The sequence below is a fragment of the Numida meleagris genome, chromosome 4 (genome assembly GCF_002078875.1).
Source record: "Numida meleagris isolate 19003 breed g44 Domestic line chromosome 4, NumMel1.0, whole genome shotgun sequence".
In the NCBI taxonomy this organism is placed as follows: Eukaryota; Metazoa; Chordata; class Aves; order Galliformes; family Numididae; genus Numida; species Numida meleagris.
This window is the reverse complement of record NC_034412.1, coordinates 20,788,169-20,811,553: the sequence shown is the minus strand read 5'-3', so window position 1 is coordinate 20,811,553 and position 23,385 is coordinate 20,788,169. Positions and strand designations below refer to the sequence as shown.

At 48.1% G+C, this 23,385-nt stretch overlaps 1 protein-coding gene across 2 annotated transcripts in view; it reads left to right on the top strand.

Annotated features, from left to right (window-relative positions):
* HDLBP (high density lipoprotein binding protein) overlaps nt 1–23,385 on the top strand; it is a 35,467-nt gene that overhangs the window by 4,534 nt on the left and 7,548 nt on the right. Inside the window, exons 1-21 of one of the 2 annotated variants that reach the window (XM_021395976.1) lie at nt 5,717–5,848; nt 8,922–8,989; nt 9,501–9,613; nt 10,505–10,659; nt 11,195–11,410; nt 13,028–13,234; nt 13,660–13,875; nt 14,698–14,904; nt 15,125–15,232; nt 15,774–15,878; nt 16,328–16,406; nt 17,028–17,167; nt 17,476–17,580; nt 17,834–17,947; nt 18,270–18,356; nt 18,521–18,652; nt 19,442–19,660; nt 20,496–20,717; nt 20,946–21,164; nt 21,880–22,018; nt 22,749–22,903. In XM_021395976.1, the coding sequence (XP_021251651.1) occupies nt 9,538–9,613; nt 10,505–10,659; nt 11,195–11,410; nt 13,028–13,234; nt 13,660–13,875; nt 14,698–14,904; nt 15,125–15,232; nt 15,774–15,878; nt 16,328–16,406; nt 17,028–17,167; nt 17,476–17,580; nt 17,834–17,947; nt 18,270–18,356; nt 18,521–18,652; nt 19,442–19,660; nt 20,496–20,717; nt 20,946–21,164; nt 21,880–22,018; nt 22,749–22,903 (2,901 nt within the window). In that variant the 5' untranslated portion in view covers nt 5,717–5,848; nt 8,922–8,989; nt 9,501–9,537. Of the gene's footprint in view, nt 1–5,716; nt 5,849–8,921; nt 8,990–9,500; nt 9,614–10,504; nt 10,660–11,194; nt 11,411–13,027; nt 13,235–13,659; nt 13,876–14,697; nt 14,905–15,124; nt 15,233–15,773; nt 15,879–16,327; nt 16,407–17,027; nt 17,168–17,475; nt 17,581–17,833; nt 17,948–18,269; nt 18,357–18,520; nt 18,653–19,441; nt 19,661–20,495; nt 20,718–20,945; nt 21,165–21,879; nt 22,019–22,748; nt 22,904–23,385 lie in introns of those variants that run through there. The other variant, XM_021395975.1, reaches the window with a different exon arrangement.

Sequence of the window (23,385 nt, the reverse complement as noted above, 5' to 3'; positions counted from 1 at the left end):
TTTAATTTAATTGTACAGTAAAACGGATTATTTGTTGACGCAAAATGGAAGTATTACCAGATTCCCTTACACTCAGCAAAGGCAGCACGGTGTCTGGAGCTGTTTTCTATAAATGGTTTTGCTGTCTTTTCTAAAGACTTTGCACCAGTGGAGAAGAACAATTCGGGAAATGTATGAGGGTGGAACTGATGTTAATTGGGAGAGTGAAGAGCTGGTAAATAACCAAACAGAGCTCCTCGAGTGTCTTACGTGTGTATGTCTGTCATAAAGCTGGGTGGTTCTGGTAACAAAGCATCCCTGCCTATAATTTGTGTGTACAGCATGCAGTTTTGTCTGCACAAGAAATATCTGATAGAATTTTTTTGGAAATAAGTGCTGATAATATAGCAATTGATACTGGTGGGCTGTGGCTATGTACTTAGTAATCCAGCGTCCCAGCAGCTGACTGGATTCCAAGGTGTGAAGGCTTGGAAACTGGAAGTGTTCTGGCCATTGCTGTTCAGCTTGGAGGTGGCAGGACCTCTTGCATTCAGCAGACAATTGCTTGTTTGTGATCTGTCAGAGACCACAGAAGAGTTGTCTGACCCATGCACAGACCAGGTGATAAGGTTACCTATCAGGACGCGGGTTTTAAAGGAAGGCCACTGGTATCCGTATCTTGTAAATATGACGCAGATGTGTCTAGTTTCTGTACAGCCAACCTCTGGCATATTTTTCATCAGGGACTGGATGAAAACCTTGCATCATTCAGATGTCAGACTTCATTTAGGGCATTGGTCTGTAGTAGGGGCATCGCTCCTCTGTCCCTTACCCCACATCAGCTGGGTTTGGTTGGCTACTTTTTCAAATATTTTGTGTTGGTTTGTCTGAAAAATCCCCAAAGGCCTCTTTCAGAGGAGCATGTAACACCTCAATCTGCTCTATGTCACTGTGTGCTGGTTCTCTTCCCTGTTCCTGCTGGGACTGGAATTCTGTCTGTCCCTGTGTTTCTAGTTCTGTGAATAGGGCAGGACAGGATGTTTGCCAAAGGTGGGTGACAGACACAGCCTAGGCCAGGCCATGGGACATGGATACACAGGTTGGAGGAGTAAAAAGGAAGAGAAAAAGGGACAGCACTGATGCAAGGAAGATGCCCCTCTGAAAGGTACAGGGCAACGCCAGAGAAAAGCCCCAGTGAGAGGCCAGGGGTACTGGGATGACCCAGCTGCAGCCTCAGTGGGCAGCGGGCTGGCTGTGTGTCCCCAGCAGGTGCTGGGGGCTGTGTGGGCTGTCTGTCTGTCCTCCCCTGCCCTCCCTCTTCTCAGTGCCAGCTGGGCCCCAGCTGTTTCCATTGCACAGCAGAAAGCAAATTTGCTGTTATCTTCCTTCAGGTGATAAGGGGAATGCAAAGCTGTGTCAGAGCAGTTGCAAGGAGAGCTGAGGAGAACAAGTCGGAGAGCAGGCAGGGTGAGAGGAGGGATGGGGTGTGTTATGGTTGGCCTGTTGTATGTGCTTGTGTTCTCAAAATTGATACCTTAGTGCTTCCCGCAGCCTGCTGGGACTTAGGTGCCTGGTCTTATGGGGACCCTTGAGATCTCTAGAGAACAGCTAGTTAGTAAATACATGACTAGTGCTTAAAAAGAGAGCTCATTAAGTAGCAATGTGGGAACTTTATAAAGTTCTACACCTGCTCTTATAAATAGTTTCATGAAATTAAAATATTGAATTAATAGCTCTGTTTGTGGCTGAGTTGTGGCTAAAAATGGGAGCAAACAAGCAGTTAGAGAAGTTTAGAAGTTCTTGGAAATGGAAGATGTTTTAAACCCTCTATTTTATTTGCAGACTTGCACTGCTTTGCTCATCCAAGAGATGCAATAGCAATGTGTGGGTGGAAGGCCTGACAGCATGAAGTATTAAAGCAAAATTGTACCTAAAGCAGCACACATCCTTCTAGTTCCAGCCCAAGCCCGAAGATGAATAGGGTGGGTTATCAAAAGAGATGTTAAGCATAAAATAGTATTTGCAACAATTAGTGGAACAGGCTTTACTCAGGGCTGCAGCTCTCTCTTCTTTCATAGCAGGCTTAGAGTGGCCCTGCAGATTTGGAAGAGAAGACTGTCTGGTTTTTTCACTGTCAGTTTAGATCACCGTGATGTAATTCTCTCTAACGCACCAAGAGCCTTTTGCTTGGCCCAGTAGAGATTAGGAATTAGTGCTTGTCTGTGGATATGTTGAGCCCCTGTTGCATGTGCTATGAATAGGACAAAGGGAAGTTGTGCTTAAATAGCTGGGGTCCTATGGTGGCTTTTAGAAGTGGTGGTTACAGTCAGGTATTTACTTTATTGCCTTTTCATAGCAATTGCTGCCAAACTGAAGATTTCTTTTTTGGTAATATTGAATTATTTGTCCTCCCGCAAACAAATAACTGGCTTCTCTGCAAGTTTGTTTGATTTTTATGAGCTCTTTGAGGTTTTGCTTGTCACAATGATGCTAGCTTTTATGGGTTGCATTTTCAGACTATTTATTGTAACCCGAGGATAGAAGTAAAGAAACATCTACAAAGTAGGAGTGTCTTGTGAAGTTATGTGATGTGGGGAACAGAGCATACCAGAGCACATAGAAAGTTTATAAAAATGGAGCTTCAGCATTCCCTTAAGTCTTCATTATCCAATAAACATTGGTAACTGAGGAATCTTTAAAATCCTTCAAGGGGCCATGAATCTTTTCTGTGTGACATCAGGAATCAAAGGAGCCGAGCAAGATATAAAAATAAATAAAATTCACGTCTTATTTAATTTGCTGTTTTTCTGACTTATTTTTTGTTCCATTTGCTTTGTCTCCTTACCTACTTAAGTGAAAAGAAGTGGTTGTCGTCTTTATAAGCTGTTGTAAGTGGTTCTTCACATTCTGGCCTGCAAAACAGCAGCCAAAGATACCTGTAGGAATGTGTGGGAGAGCACAGCAGCGCGTTTAAGCTGAGGGGCTTTGCATTGTCTGTGACAGGTAATGCAAAAAAGACTAAGCTCAGGCCTTGCAAATCCCTTGCCTTTCCATGCTATGTGATATGAGAGCTGCTGGCACTATCTCTGGGGGGTGGGGGGGAAGTTGCCACGTGTTCAATTTGTATTGTGATTGCCAAGGGAAAGAGAGTGAGGGACACTGAAAAGGTAAACAAAAGAGCTGCAGTCCATTGGCCAAAGCAGAGTAAAGTAAAAGTTTCCTTTTGAAGAATAGGAAGGAAATAGTGCCTGCTTTGTTCTGCAGGATCTCCGCAATCCCCACGTCTTGGCGGTGATATTTAACCACAAGTGTCCAAACAGGCTTTGGGAGGTGGCTCTGGGTAATTACTGGCCGAAGGTTTTATTTTTTTTTTAGTGCAGGCAGAACAGATAGTGCTGCAGCACTGCTCTAAAGGCACCTGTGTAAGATGAGCACACAGTGTGGTGATTATTTAAATGAAAAAGCACATTCAGGTCAGCCTGAACAGCCAAAACTGGGATGAAAGATTCTGTCAGAAAACAAGAAGCCTTTTTCACTACTGGGGGAGTCAGGCGAGGAGCTGCTTGCCCAGGAGGTTGGTGCAGCTTTGGAGGTTCCATGAGGTGACAGAGCAAAGCCCTGAGCACCCAGTGTGATCAGCAGGACCCCTCCAGCCCGGGGTTGGCTGCTCTGCATTTCTGTGCTGTCTCTCTCTTCTGCTGCTCTGTGCTGCTACGCTTTCTGGGCTATGTGTCAGGGAAGTCATTTTCTGATTCTCTTCCCTTTCTTGAGGCAAGTCAGTGTTTTGTTACTGTAAAGCAACACAGGCAGATACTCCATTTCACTTTGTCCCTGGTGTCTTGGGTCTCCCAGGCAGAAGACTTGAACTTTGCCTCTACTTTAAACTTTTCAATTCTTCAGTTTGCCTATAGTCCTCTCTGAAGTACAGGTAGGAAGCTCACTTTTGGCAAGTGCAAGTGTATTATTTCTTTGTTAAATTACTAGATTTCTCTCCCAGCATAAGTGGGAGGACTGCCTCTGACCTTTGCTTTGCTGTTGGATTGATTTTATTCAGCTGTCCATTGACTTTCTTCCTCATCTCTGAAATGGCATTTGCTTTGTGATAGCACCTGGCATCCAAGGATCACAGCGTTCCAAAGAACCTGACATGGAATACCAAGTCCACAGAGCAGATCAGACCTTGTGCATGCACAGCCAGGGCAGCTGGGAGAATCCCACCAGTCAAGCAGTAAACTGGCAGCAAAACCAGGAGTGCGGCTCAAGTCTCTGGACTGGACAATGTTAACCACTAGATCTGGTGCCAGCACAGTATTTCAGTGCAAACTGTGCCTTTTTCCCCCTGAACTTGCACCTTTTTCTCTCTGTATTCACAGACCTTGAAGCTACTTGTTCATGTTAGAGCTCCATTGCCACCAGTAAGTTTTTCCTGTTCTTATCCACTTTGCTTGCTCTCTTTGTATAGAGTGCCCCGTGACAGGCTCAGAAGGACAGCGTATATGTTGTTTGCTAGCTGATGATTGTGTAATTTTGTTGTCAGAATGCCCAGGAAATAAATTTGTCTTTTGAACGAGCATTTTGGCCTGAGAGGCCCGCAGAGGTTAGTCACCTTGCTTCAGTATCTGCTCAGCTCTTCTGCTTGTGCAAGACAAGAGTTGCCCTCTATAAACAACACACGTTTAGGAGGAGAAAGGCAAATGGTGTTGCATTCCTGTGAGACCCCGTATTTGTAACACCTAGGTTACCAAGAGACAAAACACCTGGCTGCATGTGTTCCTGCCACCTCCCTTCCCAATCACAGTGTGACTGATTGCAGCTGGGATTACCAGTGGGCTCAGATGGGCTTTTCTCTTCCTGCAGTTCCCTACTGGATATTCACAGCCTTCTGAAGGTGGTGAGATTGCACCAGGTACAGCTGAGGGCAGAATTTTTGGCTGGTGTTGCAGAATTGTTTGGTCTGGTAATGGTGTATGAATGAGGAGAAGAGGTGGTGGACTTGGATGCCTCTAGAAGTAGCTATAAAAAAAAAAAGTCTGGTCTGGAAGTCACTGGAATGCATGCAGCATATTCTCATTTCCAGCCACTTCTTAGGATGATGTTGTATGTATTCCCTTAATAGAAGTGTGAGAAATGCAGAAGGATCTCCACAATTTGACCCTTAAGTTTGATGTAATAAAGGTTTTCCTGTAGAAGTAAAAAATGGTGCTGTTGGGAGATGTTATGGCAGGCCTTATTGATGGCTGCAGAGCGGCATCTCCTGCTCTCTTTGGATGGGAGCCCAAACATGCTCTGGCATATGGGTGCCCTGCATCCTGAATCCTCTCTTATTGTGCTTTTTAATGATGCAAAGGACTTCTTTATCCTGTTTCTGCCATGCCACTGCCGAGTGATGTGTTTTGGGGCGGTCCTTTGGCGCGCGCTGTGACTTCTCTGTGTGGGATGAGTACCCAGAGCACAACTGGGCGCTTATGTGTATGGTTTTAGTTAGCAACGTGGGTCTGTATCGAAACAGGAAATCAAGCGGCGGCACAGGGGGAGCATGCCTGGGTTGCTTTCCAGAGAAGTTTCTGGCGAAGAAAATAGGGCTCTCCTCTAAGAACGGAGTACAAGAAGAGGCCAGAAGAAATCCCTGACAAGCTGCGGGGCGGCCGGGGGGACACTGCGGCCCTGCCCGGCGTTGTGCTGGCCGTGCGCTGCTGCTGCCCCGCTCGGCTCGGCGGCCCGGCCCCGCCGGGAAGGGGCACGTCCCGCTGACGTGCGGCGCGGGGATTGGCAGCGGCTCGCCCTATATAGGGCCGCCGGAGGACTCGCGCCGCTCTCCCAGGAGCGCTCCCGGTTCTCCAGCAAGGCGGGCGAGCGGCCGCGGGCCGGAGTGAGTCACGGCGCTGCGGAACGGCGAGGGGAGCGGAGCGGGGCGAGGGCGGCTCGCGTCCTCCCGGGGAAAACTCCGGTGCTCGGCGGCCGGCGTGATGTGTGGGGGTGGTGGGCGGGAAGCGGGGCTCGGGTCGCGCGGGGGGCGCCGGGGAGGAGGGGAGAGGGGTGGAGGGCCCCGCGGAGCGGCGCGGACCCCACGCTGGGTGACAGCGGCCCGGCCTGGCGCTGCGCGCCGCCCCGCCCCCGGTGCCGGCAGTGCTGAGGTGGCGCTGGCGGCGCCGCCCGGCCTGGGCCCGCCGCGCCCGGCCCGAGGCTTCGCGGGGCCCCGCAGGCCGGGGAGGAAGGGGCCCGGCCGCCGCGCGCCCTCCCTCGGGGCGCACGAAGGGAGCGCGGGCCGCGGGGTGGCCGGGCACAAAGTGTGCGCTGTTGTGAGTACAGGAAACCGAGGTAGGGGAGGTGGCGGCGAGCGGGTTAGGAGGAGAGAAAAGGCGCACAGAGCTCGGATTGAAGGCTGGCCGCGTCCAGCAGGCGCCGGTCACGTTGCACGCTGCCGCAGGAAGCGGTGCAAGGGCTCCATCCTGCCACGCAGCAGCTGGCCGCCGCGGGAGCGAGCCAAGCCCGGGCGGCCCGGCCTACCTGGGGCAGCCGGAAAGCACGTACCCTCGCACGGGACCAACGAGCTGCTGTAAGCTTGGATGGATACGAGCAGTGGATGGACACGGGAAAAGGACGGCGGCTGGCTCACCAATGCAGCCCGGCTGGTTGCCCTAAGCTTTAGCTGCATCCAGTTGTAGCCACCGTAATACAAAATGCAAATATTTTAGTAAAATATTGCCCAGCTGCCTGTTTCTGTCCACTAGTATTGGTTGCGTTGGCAGTGCAGCGCAAGACTTTGCTTTTGTTTCTCTTTATACAAATATTTCCATACGGTTAGGGCTGGCTATTGCTAGGAGCTATTCTCGGGATGATTTCATTCTCCCTATTTAAGCATGCTCTGAACTTCTGAAACAACTTCTGACCGTGCTGCAGCTGGCCGTAAGCGAGGTGGTTCGGAACCTGTTGACCCATCCAGCTGCACACCGGTGTGACGTTGCTGTAACCCTAGTTTCAAAGCCTACAGTGGGAAGGAAAGGAGGTGTGGGCTTCAGATGCAGAGCCTGAGCTGCCGCTGTTAACATTATGTTTAAAATACCATTCTGATGGCCACCTCCAACTTTGGCCAGAGATGAATCCCTGAGGCCTACAGTGTACCAGATGTTTGGGGTTACTGGAGATGGAAAACATTTGTTCTTAGCTTGGTGTATGGGTGACAAAGCAGAAATTCACACGGCTAAATGCTGCCCTTAGATTTCTCGCTGAATATCTAGCTCTCCTCTGAGGTGTTGCCTGCAAGGGAGATCTCCACAGCTGGCGTGGACACACTGAAACCGGCAGCTGTGCCTTGAGGTTATGCTTTGAGGTTATGCCTCGCAGGCTGCCACTATTTCGGGTGTAGTTTCACCAGCTTCTCAGCCATCTCCTCTAAGGAGCAGAACCAGGCGATGCTTCCCCAAGAGATGGGAGCTATAACCGCGTCCATGCCATTAGCAAGGCTCTAGCCAGAGCCTGGCAGCTGCTTGTGACATATGGGGTCCTCCTGGCTCCTGCCCTTGGTCCTGCTGGCACCTTGCCCTGAGGCAGTGGCATCCTCAGCAGTGACCCAGTGAGCTGAAGGCAGTGGTGTCAGCTGCATCTGCACGGTGATGTGGTCCTCAGCGTACTCACGGACAGCGAGCAGAGCACAAGTTTCTCTGAGAGGAGATGACCAGCCACCCTTCCCTGTATGTCAGCCTTGCAGAGCCTCCGTGTGCTGGAAAAGCTGTGCTTCAGGCAGCACGGCTGGGAGCTGTCACCTGGCAATAGCAGGTCGCTGGAGAATTAATTGTAACATTAGCTCCATTGCTCAGGTGGTGTTGAAGTAGGTGAAAATTCCCTGTGTGGCTTTCACTGAAGTGCAGATCAAGTCCCTGTGGCCCTGGTGCATTGCTGCTCTCCTTTCCTCCCGCCTCTGTCACCTTTCCGTACTGTGTCGCCACATCAGCGTGATGCAAGATGCCACGTCAGAGGCTCAGTTTTTCGGAGGCTTTTCTGACATGCTGGGAGGCCAGAAATGGTGAAGATCAGTTTCCACAGAAGTGCTGGAGCTCACTGTTAGAAGCAACACCGCAGGGTTTGTGAAGGAGAGGGACCTGTTGTGCCACAAGCACTCAGAGGCGCTGGATTTCAGGAGGCTGCAAGCCCTGCAGGAGCACACACATGCAGTTGGATGGTGTGGAGGAACTGTTGTACATCTGACAGTGTGTACTGTACTGGCTTTTATATTCCTGATCAGCCCTGCAGATGCAGGGGATATAAAGCTCCCTCCAACAGCCTATTTTTTTTTTCAGGATGCCTTCAAAACAGTCTGTGTAAATCATTGTGGGATTTTTTTTCTTCTGAATGACAGGCTTAGACCTGGAGCCAGAGTTCAGTTCCTGTTGTATCATCTTATTGCATTAAAAAACAGAGATGGACTGGCCAGCAGCTGCATATGGGTAGCCCTGAGCGTTTGCCTTAGTTTGTGAGGACGTCTGTGTTGATTCACCCAAGCTCCACTAAACTGCATTCCTAACTTCTGAGTGATGGCGGTGTTGTTGGCAGATTTTCAGGTTGTTAGTCTCCTCTGACTAGATGTCAGTGCTCTCGCTGCAACCCTGAAATTTCGTGTCTACCTTGCACGTTTGGTGCTAATTGACTGTATTTTTGCCTGTACTGCATGGCTGCTCTTGCAGCTGGTGTGATGAAAGGGTAGCTACCCCAGACTTCCTGTTGTGAGGATCAGCAGGCAGAGGCATTGTCCGTAGCTCTAGTAAAATATGCCAGGTAAAGTATGGTGAGATGTGTGACTCAGTAGGAGAACATTTTGGATAGGATGCAAGTTTGAAACACAGTACAGGCAGCGCTCTCTTGCAAGTTACAGTAACGCGGGTGTCATGTTTTCCTGTTGTCTTGGAGCAACCGCATAAATATTTTTCTTTTCTTTTTCTATAAAGCAAAAGCTGGCAGGCTGACAAACGGGCAGCTTACAGGACGGACTCTCTGGCTACTGACCATTTAGCTGGTAAGTTCCTATTTTGGGAGTGCCGAAGATGTTGCTGTCGCTAAGCATGCTTATCAGAGTGCCTTTCTGAGTGTATCCCCAAATCAGCAGGAGTTCAGACACTTAACTAAGTCATCTTCAGGAAGACGAAGAATCCTGGGCCTCTTTCATTTTCTCTCCAGGATTGCTCTAATGGTCTTGGACTGACTATCCAGACTTTTTGCATGCCTTTAATAATGGATAGATTAGAGTATTCTTTAGCACCTTCTGTTGTTCCCCTTTCCAGTGACGTTCTTAGGTTGCACATCCTCTCCCTTCTTAATGAAGAGCTCTGGTTTTGGTGTCCACAGTTCTGTGAGTTCCCATCTGGTCCAATAAGAGAGCTGGGCAGCTGACTGGCACTGCAGGCATCCGATTTCAGGAGGCTGATTGAGAGTGCTCAGTAACGCATGCTTTGTCTTCCTGGAGTAATTTTTGTGCCTCTCGAATGGTGTTGGTAACTGTGCCACACCTCTCCTCTCTCTCTCTGCAGTGGCATACCCGGATTGTGTGTGGGTGGGAAGTCGACAATGAGCTCCGTGGCAGTTTTGACCCAGGAGAGCTTCGCTGAACACCGCAGCGGCCTGGCTCAGCAGCAGGTGAAAGGTGAGAAAACAGTTGAGTTCCTGTGCTGTGCCTCTAAATGTAGACAAGGTTCCTTGCCGTTATGGTGCTCACTTCAGGCAATTGATTCCCCACAAGTGTGTGGAAGTTGCCTTCTCCGTTCCTGTATGGGTGGCTCACCACACAGTCTGGCTTTCCGCTAATGGCATCACGGTGCAAAGCCAGGAGGAAGCAAGCCTCAGATCTCCATACAGCTCTGAGTAGCAATTCTGTTGACTGTGAGACAGGATACATGCAAGACTGGGGCACTGGGCTGCAATGGGTCCTCATTGGTTCAGTGTACTGGACTCAGTCATTTCCTTCCTTTGCTCAGCCAGGTGCTGAGCAAAGTAAGTGTAACTGACGGGCTCACTGGCGCATTTCTGCACCCATCCTCCAGCTGCCAGCTGGCCCACTTGGCATAGCACACAACTGAGTTGAGCATAATGTCCCCATACAGACTTTCCCTGGAGTCTGCCCTAACTGTAACACTTCTCCGTGCCTTCCCCCTGGGTCTATGTTTGTCTCAGACCTTCTGACCTGCAGCCTTTCTCTGTTCCTTTACATTCTTTCTGCTCAGCCTGTTGTCCCCTCATTAAGGTCCTCTTTATAAAGTTTGCAGCAATGTGATGTTTTCTGCCACCACTCACTTGCACATTCCCTTTCTCCATCAGACAAGGCGAGTTGGTCATGGCATCTACTGCAGTCTGCTGTACTGAGTTCAGTTGTGCTCCAAAGTTGGCTGCTCCAGAAGCATAACTGTAATAGGATTAATAGTAGTGATCAAGTCACTTGCTTTCTCTTGTTAGCTGTGTCTAAATATGCTTGCAGTGCCTATGAATAGGGGCATTTCTGCCTCAAGAGCATCTCTTTATCCTGTTTGCTTCACTTCAGTTACAGCTTTAAATTCTGAAGAAGAGAATGATCCTCCAACCTACAAGGAAGCCTTCCCTCCGCTCCCTGAGAAAGCACCATGTTTGGAAGCTGCCCAGGAACCATCTGGTCCCTGGAGCAAGATCCGACCGATAAAGGCTTCTGTCATCACTCAGGTTGGTGGGAGCAGGCACCCTATCTCCCCCCCCTTTTCTTTCTTCCAGAAGACAGGTGAAACGAAGAGCATGAAATCCTTTGTGTGTCAGATTGGCAGCCTCTTTGCCATACTTTCTCTCAGGGCATGAGGAGAATTGCAACTGAGACCTAGGACCACGTTGGGAGGAAAGGAAAGCAGTTGGAAAACTGTTCAGAGAATGCTTTCAATCCCTGTTGCACAGATAGCTAGAACAGGCCTGAAGGGAGGATTGCAAAAGTCAAGCAGTGAACACTAATTTCTTACAGTAGCACTTCTACCTGCTTGGCACGCATTGGGAAGACTCTCAGTATGGGGCAGTCTGGCTGCTGCAGCACCCTTGCTCTTTCACTACTCACAGCCTGTGTCCCCAGTGGAAGTGCCCATGGGTTACCCAAACCTGGGACCTTAGTGTTTCAGTAAAGTCCAGTATGGCAATAACAGAGGGAGGCGTTGGCAATCCAAAGCATACTGACTCCCTGCTGTGCCTTTCTCTTATCTGTCCTGTGACTGAGCAGGTGTTTCATGTGCCACTGGAGGAGAGAAAATACAAGGACATGAATCAGTTTGGAGAAGGCGAGCAGGCCAAGATCTGCCTTGACATCATGCAGAAGACAGGAGCTCACCTGGAGCTGTCTCTCGCGAAGGACCAGGGCCTTTCTATCATGGTCTCTGGCAAGCTGGAAGCAGTCATGAAGGCTCGAAAGGAGATTGTTGCTCGGCTGCAGACGCAGGTAAGGGCATCTAACTGTTTCTTGCTTTATCCTTGCTCTTCCCCAAGACTTAGAAATGTTTTGAGACCCCTGTGTGTTTGTATGCTTATAAGCTGAGGAGGTGTTATTAGATGACTAATTCAGTTTTGCTATGTATTTTCAAAGCACACCGTTGGCGATTTGGAATGGAGATGATGCTTAAAATAGGGTTCAAAGTTAATTACAGGCCATGGTGTTGCGTGAAGGGTGGAGTCTACAATCTCTGAACACTTGGATTGCAAACAGCAACTTTATGCTGAGGTGCTGGTCCTGTAGAGCATGCAGACCCTTCACACAAAACTATTAATGTGTGAGAATAGAACTGTTCCATCTACATCTTTCGTGGAGGGATGAGAGAATGAGAGCTCCTGCCAAAAGCTTAGTGCTTCAGGTCAGGGTTCTGGATGGTGTAATTAAAGCTGCACCTAGTAAAGAGCCACAGCTCCGTTGTTTCAATTGCTTCTCCTTTCAGTTCTGTAGGTTTTGATTCATCACCTTCAGATTTTTGAGTTCGTAGTCAGGATGGCAGTACTTGCCAGGCTGTATTGCAGCCAGGTCTTGTAGCGTGTATTTGTGTGTAATATCAAAGGTAGTTAATACAGTAATATTGTGTTTGCTTCAGTGCTGTTCAGCCCATGTGTCATACTCTGCCAGAGGGAAGAGAAAGGGACAAACCCTAAATAATGTGCACCTGAAAAATTAGTTCAGCTTGTACTATACACGACCCGCTCTCCCCAAATGTACCTCTTACTGCTCTGGCCCTAGACAAAGGTGTGTCTGGATTCCCAACTGCTCCTAGGCTTGGCTGGCTTCATTATAAGAACACAGAGTTGAAGACCAAATGATCTTTTTTGATTTTTTTTTTTTTCCAGTGTAGTTTGAGTGTTGTGTGTCTAATTACTGTTGGTTGTTAAAAATTCACAGGAGTCATGAGTATGGTAGCACTCACAACATAGCAGGCAAGCAAAACCTCAGTGAGAAGGGAAGAAGTCAGGAATCCCTATTACAAACCATCTCTTTGAAAGTAGATTGAGGGAAGCTCTTGGATCCCCTTTTCCAAGAGGGGTCTTCTACAGATAGTCCTGGCAACAGTGTGTATTACACTGAAAACCAGTGAGTAGCAGTAAGTATCTCATGGCTGTCTGCCTGCTGGAGTAGGTTTCTGGTGTTAAATTTCTGTTTCCTAGGAGTCAGACTGTGTGTCTTGTTCACTGCAGCCTTAGCAGCAGATGTCAGAGTTCAGATAAACTCCACCCCTGAGCCATCGTCTCAGTTGCGGTCTGGTACTGCATCTGTTTGTTACGCTGAAAGATTGGCATCTCCACATCTGTGCCCAAAGGCCTTTGGAAATTCCAAGTACTGCTTCTGGACAAATGGAAGGGTTTTGAGGAAAAGATGGGATTTAGACTCCTTGTGTATAGGCACTGTAGATTAACTGCCGTGGCACAGTATCAGTACTTAGGGTGTGCTGGGGAGGCACTGCATTTGCCCTTTAGTGGTAGTACTCAGCAGCATCTAACTCGCTTTCCCCAGGTCTGCTTCTCTGGGTCTGCCATTGCAGGCAAGGGTTCTTACACTTGTTTGGTTCCCATGTTTCAGGCTTCAGCGACAGTTGCCATCCCCAAGGAGCACCACCGCTTTGTCATTGGAAAGAACGGCGAGAAGCTGCAGGACCTGGAGCTCAAAACTGCAACCAAAATCCAGATCCCCCGCCCAGATGACCCCAGCAACCAGATCAAGATCACCGGCACTAAAGAAGGGATTGAGAAAGCCCGGCATGAGATCCTGCTTATCTCTGCTGAGCAGGTACTGCAGCGCTGTGATCTTGCCATTTTGCTTCTCCGCTGAATATTGGATGTTTGTAGCTACTGTGGCCATGCTTAGTGGCTAGTACATTAGTAAGAATGGAGACACGTACTGTGCAGACTGTATGAGCACCTACACCAGCTTCTTCAACTTCTTGATCTCCTCTTTGTCCATTTCCGAATTCAGATAAGTTTGTTTCAAGTTTGAAGAGGCCATAATCAGGTGCCAGCTGAGCCAAGGCAAGATGTTAGAGTGGTGAATATCGTAAAACATGAGTAGCAACAGTAGGATTTGTAGATGGAAAGGAATGGAGATCTACAAGGGCCAGAGTGTCAAGTAGGGCACCACTGGAGACTTAACTTGTACTGATGTCTGGCAGAGACTGTATTACAGAGGGCAGTTCTCGCAGAGCTTTGTTTTTCCAGGATAAACGTGCTGTGGAGCGGCTGGACGTGGAGAAGGTGTATCACCCCTTCATTGCTGGCCCTTACAACAAGCTGGTGAGTGAGCTCATGCAGGACACGGGGACGCGCATCAACATTCCTCCACCCAGTGTCAACAAGACAGAGATAGTCTTCACTGGAGAAAAGGAGCAGCTGGCCCAGGCTGTCGCTCGTGTTAAGAAGATCTATGAGGAGAAGGTATGGATGGTACCTAAAAGATCCCCATCTTCCTCCCGACCTGTTCATAGTCCCTCTTCTCATTCTTTTTGCGCTTCTCTCCTTTACATCCTCCTCATGTCAGCTCTGACTCTGCAGTCCTTGCAGTACGTAGTCCGTGATGCTACCGTTTCCTTACTCAGCAGAGTGAAACTTGGGGTGATGTTGTCAGGGAGGTGACAGATGTCTTGTTCTTTGTCATGGGACTCAGCAGACCATGTAGAGCTCCCTTAGTTTGCACAGGTGTTACTAAGGAGTGAAGTGTGAAGTCTACAGTGGTGGCCAGCTGACAGTAAAAAGTTGCTATGTAAGTAGAAGTTTCTAGAGAGTGAATTTCACTCCCGTTTATTTTTCCACAGCCAACATCGTTATGAATATTCTCGCTGTGGGTTGTTGGGGAGTTTTTCCTCATGGTTAGGCTTGTATTTGTACCAGTCTGGATTTCAACAGAGATAATCAGCTTATAGCAGAGTAACCTACATGGTGTTGCATTACAGTACTGCCTTGAGGACAACTGAGTGTTGAGCCCTGTTGTGCAAGACCATGTGTGCATGGTCTCCTCCATGAAGTGTTCTAGGAAGCTTGCCACAGAATGCTAGTTTTGTACTTTGACTACAAATCTGTGAGCACGGTGCTTTCTGTGGGCAGGGCCCCAGTAGGTGCTGGGGGTACTGCAGAACCAACGTGCTCAGCTTTGCTCTTTACTTGGTGCAGAGATTCACTGCATCTGCTGCCTCTTCCTTCCACTCTTGTCCTTCTCTGTCCCCCCCTGTAATTGATGCCCCAGTGCCTCTGCCCCCACAGAAAAAGAAGACTACTACCATTGCGGTGGAAGTGAAGAAGTCCCAGCACAAGTATGTCATCGGACCCAAGGGGAATTCCCTGCAGGAGATCTTGGAGAAAACTGGAGTCTCTGTCGAGATCCCACCCACTGACAGTAGCTCGGAGACGGTGATACTGCGAGGCGAGCCCGAAAAGCTTGGGCAAGCATTGACTGAAGTCTATGCAAAGGTACCAATGAGATGGGCTGGGTCGTCTTAGAAAGTCACATTAGGATATATCTGGGAGCAGCATGGACAGCTGGAGGAGGAGTGGTCTTTGCTGGGCTGTTAGAAATGCTGCTTAGATGAACTCAATACTGAGGATACAATATGGAAATCAGAACTGAATTTTTGTGAAGACTTCTTCCAGTCTGTCCATCAAACAGCTTTTTACATTTTCTGTCTTTTAGGCCAACAGTTTTACCGTCTCCTCGGTCTCTGCCCCCTCTTGGCTTCATCGTTTCATTATTGGAAAGAAAGGACAAAACCTGGCCAAAATAACTCAGCAAATGCCAAAGGTATGGGTGAGTTGGTTAGCTTAACACCCTCTGCTGTAGAATGTGGTTTATTCCAGATCACTGTTTGTAGAACACAGAAATGTGTTCTAAAGTGGGTGAAACCAAGGAGGAAGTGGCTCTTAATATTAAAGGGAGCCTCTATTTCACTGCTGCTGATGCTACTCATCCTAAGTTATTCTTCTGGTTTGAGCCCTTCTGAGGAAGCTTTACGTGGCGCTAGTTGGAGAATTGATACGGTAACATATCTATAAATGCTGAATTCAACTAAGCTTTCTCACTGTGAGTTCATATTGAGAGAAAGGTTAGGTGAGCAACTTCTCTGAAGCCCGTGCAAATAATAAGAACAGCAGCAAAGCCTTACGCTCTAGACGCTGTGACATGGCCAAAACTGTACGTTACTGTCTTCTGAAAGCACAGGAATAATGTGTGTGCCTCGTGGGAAGGAAAATATCTATTAGTGGCGGAGATTATGTAGGCCTAAGACCATTGATCTGCCTTGCATCTTGGAAAATTCTTACTGAATTCCTTGCCTTGTCTCAAGGTTCACATCGAATTCACAGAAGGAGAGGATAAAATCACTTTGGAAGGACCTACAGAAGATGTGAATGTGGCTCAGGAACAGATTGAAGTCATGGTCAAGGATCTGGTATGTTCATGTTAGTTGTTTCAGTTCATAAGAAGGGGCAATAGAACAGAGATGATGAGTTATGTATAATACTTATGTGATGTTTTGCCATGCTTACCAGAACTTGCAGGAGGCAAGTTGTATGTCAGATGAACAAAGGACTTGGTTACAAAACTTATCCACAGTGTTCTTAAAAAATCAGCACTAGGTCCTAAATCTTTTGCTGCAGAGAAGGAAGATTTGTTGTTCAGTTGTAACTAGGGAGGCATAGAAGTCCCTTCAGATGTTTCACAAGCGTGGTGCTCTCCACTTAAAGCAGAGATATGTTTTCATTCTGCTTAGTAGCAGGAAGAGTGCTTGTAGGTGGTTACTGGGGAGTCAGTGCCAATACTGGCAACAAGCAGTTATGTAGGGCGTGAGTTGGGCAAAGGGTTGGCCTGTTCTTCCTAGCCCTGTGCAATTCTTTGTAGATCAACCGGATGGATTATGCAGAAATCAATGTTGACCACAAATTCCATCGACACCTCATTGGCAAGAATGGAGCCAACAGTAAGTGGCTTGCTTTTCTAATCCTTCCTATGCTCAGACTCTACATCTTTAGTTGATAGTGTCAGGGGCTCTGTAGCTCATGTAGTGTGGTGTCTCCATCGTGCTTCCGCTGTTCTTCTTGAGTGGCACAAGGAGATAAATGGGCAGTAAGTGCTTGGGATGGCTTTAGTGTATTGTGAGAGGACTTTGCCGTGGCTTGGAGAAAATTCTGTCTTGGTTGGAGAACTAAATTTAACTTCTTTTTTTGGAAGTTACTCTGTGTGAATTGCATTTTAGCAGCTGATAGGGGAGCGTGAAAATCTGCCATTAAGTTTCTCCTCGTTAAAGAATATGGGAAGAGAAATGAACGACCATCTTGTGATGCAAACTTGCGGTGTTCGGGGACGAAACAGATTCCTCCCTTTAGAAAATGAGTATTTTGCTCTCTAAATGCCGCAGCGTTTACTTGTGCGGGTCTTGAGTGGCACAGGTCTGCTCTTGCTGAGCTCCAGGGTAAGGAGACCCTAGCCCCTTTTCAGAGGCTGGCTTACTGCTTAAGCAGACTGAAGGCATCTTGATTATCAGTGCTTAGTTGCCAGCCTTGGCCTAGCAGGTTGTGTCACCACCATCCTTGCCTTGAAGTTAACAGGATTAAGGACCTCTACAAGGTGTCTGTACGCATTCCCCCGGACAATGAGAAGAGCAACCTGATCAGAATTGAAGGAGATCCACAGGGGGTCCAACAGGCCAAGAAAGAGCTGCTGGAACTCGCTTCCCGTATGGTGAGCAGGACGTGATGCTTAGGGAACTGCAGGGTTTGGGCTGTTACGTTCCCTCATAACCTTTCCTGATGCAAATGTGTTCCCCTTGCCCACTGAGCACTTGGATCCGATGGCAAGTGTGAGTTCCTGTTTGCAGATGTGCTTCTCTATTCACTTGCATGCCTGTTCTTTGTCAGCCTAGAGCGAAACCTCTCTAGAGGAGGGAAAAAAAGGAAAATCTGTCAAGTAAGCTGTTAGGCAGCAAACGGGTAAATGAAAATATATAGCTCTTTTGCTGAATACTCAGTTGTAATCCCTATTGCCATCAGGAAAATGAACGCACCAAGGACCTAATCATTGAACAGAAATTCCACCGAACCATCATTGGGCAGAAGGGTGAGCGGATCCGGGAAATTCGGGAGAAATTCCCAGAGGTAAGGCTTTCCAGGAGGTGAGGAATCTATGGGGGATGCTTGCTACATGTATAATAGTCTTGTTACTGAAGTTGTAAATATAGTGTCTCTGTATTGAATGCATATGAGAATTCTTCTCTTGACCAGAGGCTGCTAACATGGCTGCCCTTTTCTCAATGGGAGAGAGGATGTAAGGATCTCCCCAGGCTTTGTTTGTCTGACATAGCAGTTCTTGCATTTACTTGAGATTACTTTAAATGACCGCTTCTTGCAGGTTATCATCAACTTCCCAGACCCAGCGCACAAGAGTGATATCGTTCAACTTAGAGGTCCCAAAAACGAGGTGGAGAAGTGCACCAAGTACATGCAGAAGATGGTGGCAGACCTGGTATGGGCACATTCTTCTCTCCTGCACACCTAGGTAGCCCTGAAATAAAGTATAACTGTACTGTTGCTGTACTTATTTGGGATTGAAACACCTCCAGATGACAGAACTCTAGACAAAGTTCTGGCTAGAGACAGACAGTCGGGTAACACCTGTTACTTAAAGGCTGTATGGGAAGGCACTTGCCTTTTCTCATTCTTACAAGGCTTGTACAGAGAACTTCCTTAGGTCCAAGCCTATTGCCAAAGCTCGTGTTTATCAGGTTCCTGGAACGGGAATTGCCATGATGGTGTAATCTTCAGTCCTCCCTTCCTTTCTCCCTTAGGTTGAAAACAGCTTTTCTATTTCTGTCCCCATCTTCAAACAATTCCACAAGAACATCATAGGCAAAGGAGGTGCCAACATCAAGAAGGTGAGATAACTTGTCTTTCTCCGGTGCTTAGTGTGGTCACTGCCTTCAAGTAAATCCCAGTCACACTTGCTGCTCTTTCCTGCTCATTGGTGATGTGAAATGTAACCTCGAAGGGCTTTCTTTTGACATGGGACACTTCTGAAATGATTTTTTTTTTTTTGCAGATTCGTGAAGAAAGCAACACCAAAATAGATCTCCCAGCAGAGAACAGCAACTCAGAGACAATTGTTATTACAGGCAAGAGAGCAAACTGCGAAGCTGCTCGCCACAGAATTCTTGCCATTCAGAAGGAGCTGGTAAGTGACCTATTACGGATGAGGGACTTGAAAATGATGGTAGAATGCATAATCACACACAAGCTTACAGTTGTAGTGTGGAAGAGCAGAGAGGAAACAAATAGGAGTGTCAGTCTGTTCTTGACCCTAAAACCTAAGTTCTTAGCAAAAGTTGCCAGTAACTTCTTGTTCAGAGCTCTGATGTATGCTTGTGGTATCTAGCACTTCTTTCAGAGATGTCTATTTTAGTAGCTTATCAGAACACAAGCAGCAATGTTGCTCTGAAGTCTGGTCTGAAGACTATGCATTAACTGAGGTCGAGCAGACTGAAAATACCACGTGCTCGACATTAATGGGGACAACTCTCATCACCTTGAACAAAGCAAGGAACTGAGCTAAGTTAAGGTGAAAAGCTGTTACTGGGAAGCTACTCTACCAATACTGACTTACCACAATAGCTTGCAGGTTATCAGAGAGCAAATTTGTGCACTTGCGCTACGTGACAGCAGCTGTTGCATTTCCGGATGGAGGCTTTGACATAGGTCTGTCTGCTGATCAGAGGCTGAATTTACATTCGTGGTAGTTGCTCTCAGGATGTAATTCTTCCAAAATTGAAAGTGCTGTGGGATGATACAACAGTCCTGCCTGTGGCTGCTTATGTATAAGAGGCAGCCAGTCTCAAGCTTCTGTGATCAGGCGTTTCTTACACACACCTCCGTAAAGGTCTTAGCAATGTGGGAGTTGGAGAGTAAGCAGGGCGGGCATAAACACATTTCTGCAGCTTGATTAACAACCGGATACTGTTCTTAGGCCAACATCACAGAGGTGGAGGTCTCTATTCCCTCCAAACTGCACAATTCCCTCATTGGCGCCAAAGGCCGCTTCATCCGCTCTATCATGGAGGAATGCGGTGGAGTTCACATCCACTTTCCCACTGAGGGCTCTGGCAGTGACACCGTGACCATCAGGGGCCCAGCCCAGGATGTGGAGAAAGCCAAGAAGCAGCTGCTGCACCTGGCAGAGGAGAAGGTGAGCCCTTCTCCGTCATAAGGAGAGGAGCAGATTGTTTTGGCCTGCTGTTTCTTTATCAGAGTTCAGATGGTCCCTGCAGTCTTCTGAGAAGTCTCTGGCATCAGACAGCATAACCCTCTTTTGAGGGATTTGAGTACAACCAGGAAAAGAAAACTCGTTGTTGTGACAATGAGTTCTTCCCTCATGGGTGGAAAAACTGGCTGTAATGCTTCTCTCCCATGGCTGGGGATAAAGTCAGAGGCTCCCTACTCCTGTGGTTTGAGTGCTGCTGGATAGCCACGCTTCTCTGGAACCGCTGCCTCTGCATATCTCTTTTCCTTTTTTTCCTGATCTCTGAATTCCAGCTCCAGTTCTTACATTTCACTGCATGTAAGTGGGTTTGGGGGAGCCCTTGATTACAAGACATTGCCCTGAGCTGTGACCTACTACCTGGTCACTTTAACAGCAAGAAAAAAAACAAACACATTTCCAGTGACAGCATATGAACATGTTCTCCTGAGTGGTTGGTTGTCTCTGCTGCCTGGCCAACAGCAGGCAGACAGTAAAAGGTTTTGCTGTTGAGTGCGAGTCATAGACTCTTCTCCCAGGGTAGTCTGTTGCGCTCATGTTCTTACCAGCTGTGCCCAGTGTAGAGAACTCAGCACTGAGAACATCTTCCACATAGTTTTTTCTTTAAGACTTCATACCTTTTTGATTTGACAGCAAGCTGCACCTGCCTTTCTCTTGCAACATTTTGTATGTGTGTGGAGTTAAATACCTACGTGCTTGCTGTGGATGTTGATTTGTATTTATTGTATACTAACATGTTCCATGGGGATCTGACTTCTTTCAGCAAACGAAGAGTTACACTGTGGACCTCCGTGCAAAGCCGGAGTATCACAAATTCCTTATTGGTAAGGGTGGTGGCAACATCCGTAAAGTGCGTGACAATACCGGGGCCCGCATCATCTTCCCAACCTCTGAGGACAAAGATCAGGAGTTGATTACTATCATGGGAACTGAGGAAGCTGTGAAAGAGGCACAGAAGGAGTTAGAGGCCCTCATCAAGAACCTGGTAAGAACTACTGTTACTTCCTTCTAGCTAGCACTGTGACAAGATGTAACAAGTTAGTGTGGAGGACCTGTTAGTCCTAAAACCATGACCATTACAGGAGCTTAGGAAGATCCTCCTTGCTGTGACTTGTTGGAGTGAGACTGTAAACTGTTTGCTGTTGAGTGCAACGATCGAGTGCGGATGACCAGGAGGGGCAGGGCTGACTGGCTGGCTATCATCTGTTGGCAGGATAATGTGGTTGAAGACTCCATGGTGGTTGACCCCAAGCACCACCGCCACTTCGTCATCCGGAGAGGGCAAGTCCTGCGTGAGATCGCAGATGAGTATGGTGGTGTGATGGTCAGCTTCCCACGCTCCGGAACCCAAAGCGACAAAGTCACCCTCAAGGGAGCCAAGGACTGCGTGGAGGCAGCCAAGAAACGCATCCAGGAGATCATTGAGGACCTGGTATGTCCCAGGAAAGCTGTTCCTTCTACTCTTTATTGTTTCAGCAGTGTCCTCCCTGAACTTGCTGTACAGCCAAGCTTTATGTGAGCAAGTCCCACAGCAGATTTGGGATTTGAAGCTTTGCTGTCCAGCATATAAAGGCTGCAGAGTTTAGATCCCTGCCTGGGGCATGGCTGTTGGCTCCAAAGTGGCCATTTTGTATGAAGCAATTGTCTCTCTCCTTGGACCTTCCTCTTGGTTTTTAGGAGTGGAAGTAGGAGAGCTTTACTCAGTGTACTTACAGACAGTAAAACATTGGAGATTTCTTGCACCTCTCCATGCCTGGTCTGGGGCAGTGGCCACTCCTGGAGTTTCCTGTCTTGTTAGTATCGGCTTCTGGAAACTACCAGGCCAGACCTGTGCTCTCCCTTTCCTTCGTTCATTATCTTTTTCCTTTCTCCTACTGCTTCCTCCCCTTCAGGGTCATAGAGAGCTTGAGCTTTTGTCTCAGAAGCTTTTAACATCATGGGCTGAAGGCAGCCTTCAGTAAAATATTCTATGCTAACTTCTCTGAGAGAAAAAAGATTCTAAAAAATTTTCAGTTCTTTCAATGATGAGAGCTGCTACCTTTCCCAACACCTCACTATGTCCGTTATGGATTTCACCCTGTGCAAGCATCCTGTTTGCACATGTGAAAGGGGCTGCCTCGCAATAGAGCAACTCTGCTTTCTCACAGGAAGCTCAAGTGACAATCGAATGCACCATCCCACAAAAGTTCCACCGCTCCATTATGGGCCCCAAAGGATCTCGGATCCAGCAGATCACCCGGGACTATGGTGTCCAGATCAAATTCCCTGACAGGGAGGAGAACCCAGGTATACCCATGGATGCATGTTCACATGGCAATTGAGGTGATCAAATGTGTAGTCCTTAGTCAGTGGAGAAGTGCCCCCATGTGTTCTGTGCGGGCGGTGTGCTTGAATCTGGGCTTGGTGTGAGCCTCGTCCTCCCAGGAACAGGGGTAAAAATGCAAACCTGCGTGTTCTGAATGTGTTCTCACCACAGAATGCATGGACATAAGCACCTATCCTGGCCAAAAGCAGAAGTTCCCGCTGCTCCCTTGCTCTGCAGGCTTGCCAAGGTTTCTCTGAGCCCTCATGCTCTTGTTGTTGGGTGTACTGAATTAAGCACAGCTGGAGCCTCCTATACCTGTTTTTGTCGGATGGCTGGCCTACCACCAGCTGTTCTGCTGTAGCTTGCAGCCAGTGCCGTGCAGGTGAAATTCCCTGTTGCTGAAGAAACTGCCAGCCTTACTTATCGCCTCTGTTGATGTAGGAGCGCGGTGTCCACTTCTGTAGTGTGGCTGCAGGTCCTCTCTGTGCATAGAGGTGTGGAGGAGGCCATCTCAGTGGATGTTCTTATTCTGCTCAGTCTAGGCTAAGTCACAGCAAGCTGCCTGTGTTGGTAATAATCAGTACTGTAGTAGGCTGTAGTGACTGATCTTTTTTGGCAAAGACCAGGGCTGAGCCTGAGGATCTGAAGGGGGAGATGCTGAGCAAAGAGGGGGCTCTTGTGCCCTTAACACAAGACTTTCCATGTTTTCAGCTCCTGTTGCAGAGCCAGCATTGCAGGAGAATGGCGAGGAGGGTGGGGAAGGCAAGGATGGGAAGGATGCAGACCCCAGCTCTCCAAAGAAGTGTGATATCATCATCATCTCTGGTCGCAGGGAAAAGTGTGAGGCAGCAAAGGAGGCACTGCAGGTACGTAGCTTTCTGGGCTCCTTAGCCTTACTACGTAGGCGTGTCCTGATGTAAGAAGCTCACTGCAAGCTTTAGTGGTGTCATTCAGTTGAGATTGCAATCCAGGTGGTCACTGACACCTAACTGGGGAGAAGGTCTGTATTACTCAAGGGAAGGTCTCCAGTTGCTCTGTAATCTCGCCTGGTGGCTTGAATCATAGTGCCTGACCTAGCTATTGCTAGAGCTGTAAGCAGCCCCAGGTTACTTGCCAGAAGAGCGTGACATAGTTATTTTATGAAGCAAGGCTGGAAAGAGAAACAGTCCGATTGAGGCTGAATCATTCCAGCTTTAGTAGACCTTGCCATGCAGGGAGAACCCTGTAGCGATGCTGTCCAAGTTTCTGCTAGGTGGAAGCCAAGGATATGAAAACAGCCTCTGACTCCTGAGGGGGTTTAAGATAGCTTGCTTGGAAAAAATGTTAAACACCCAGCAGGTCATCTTAG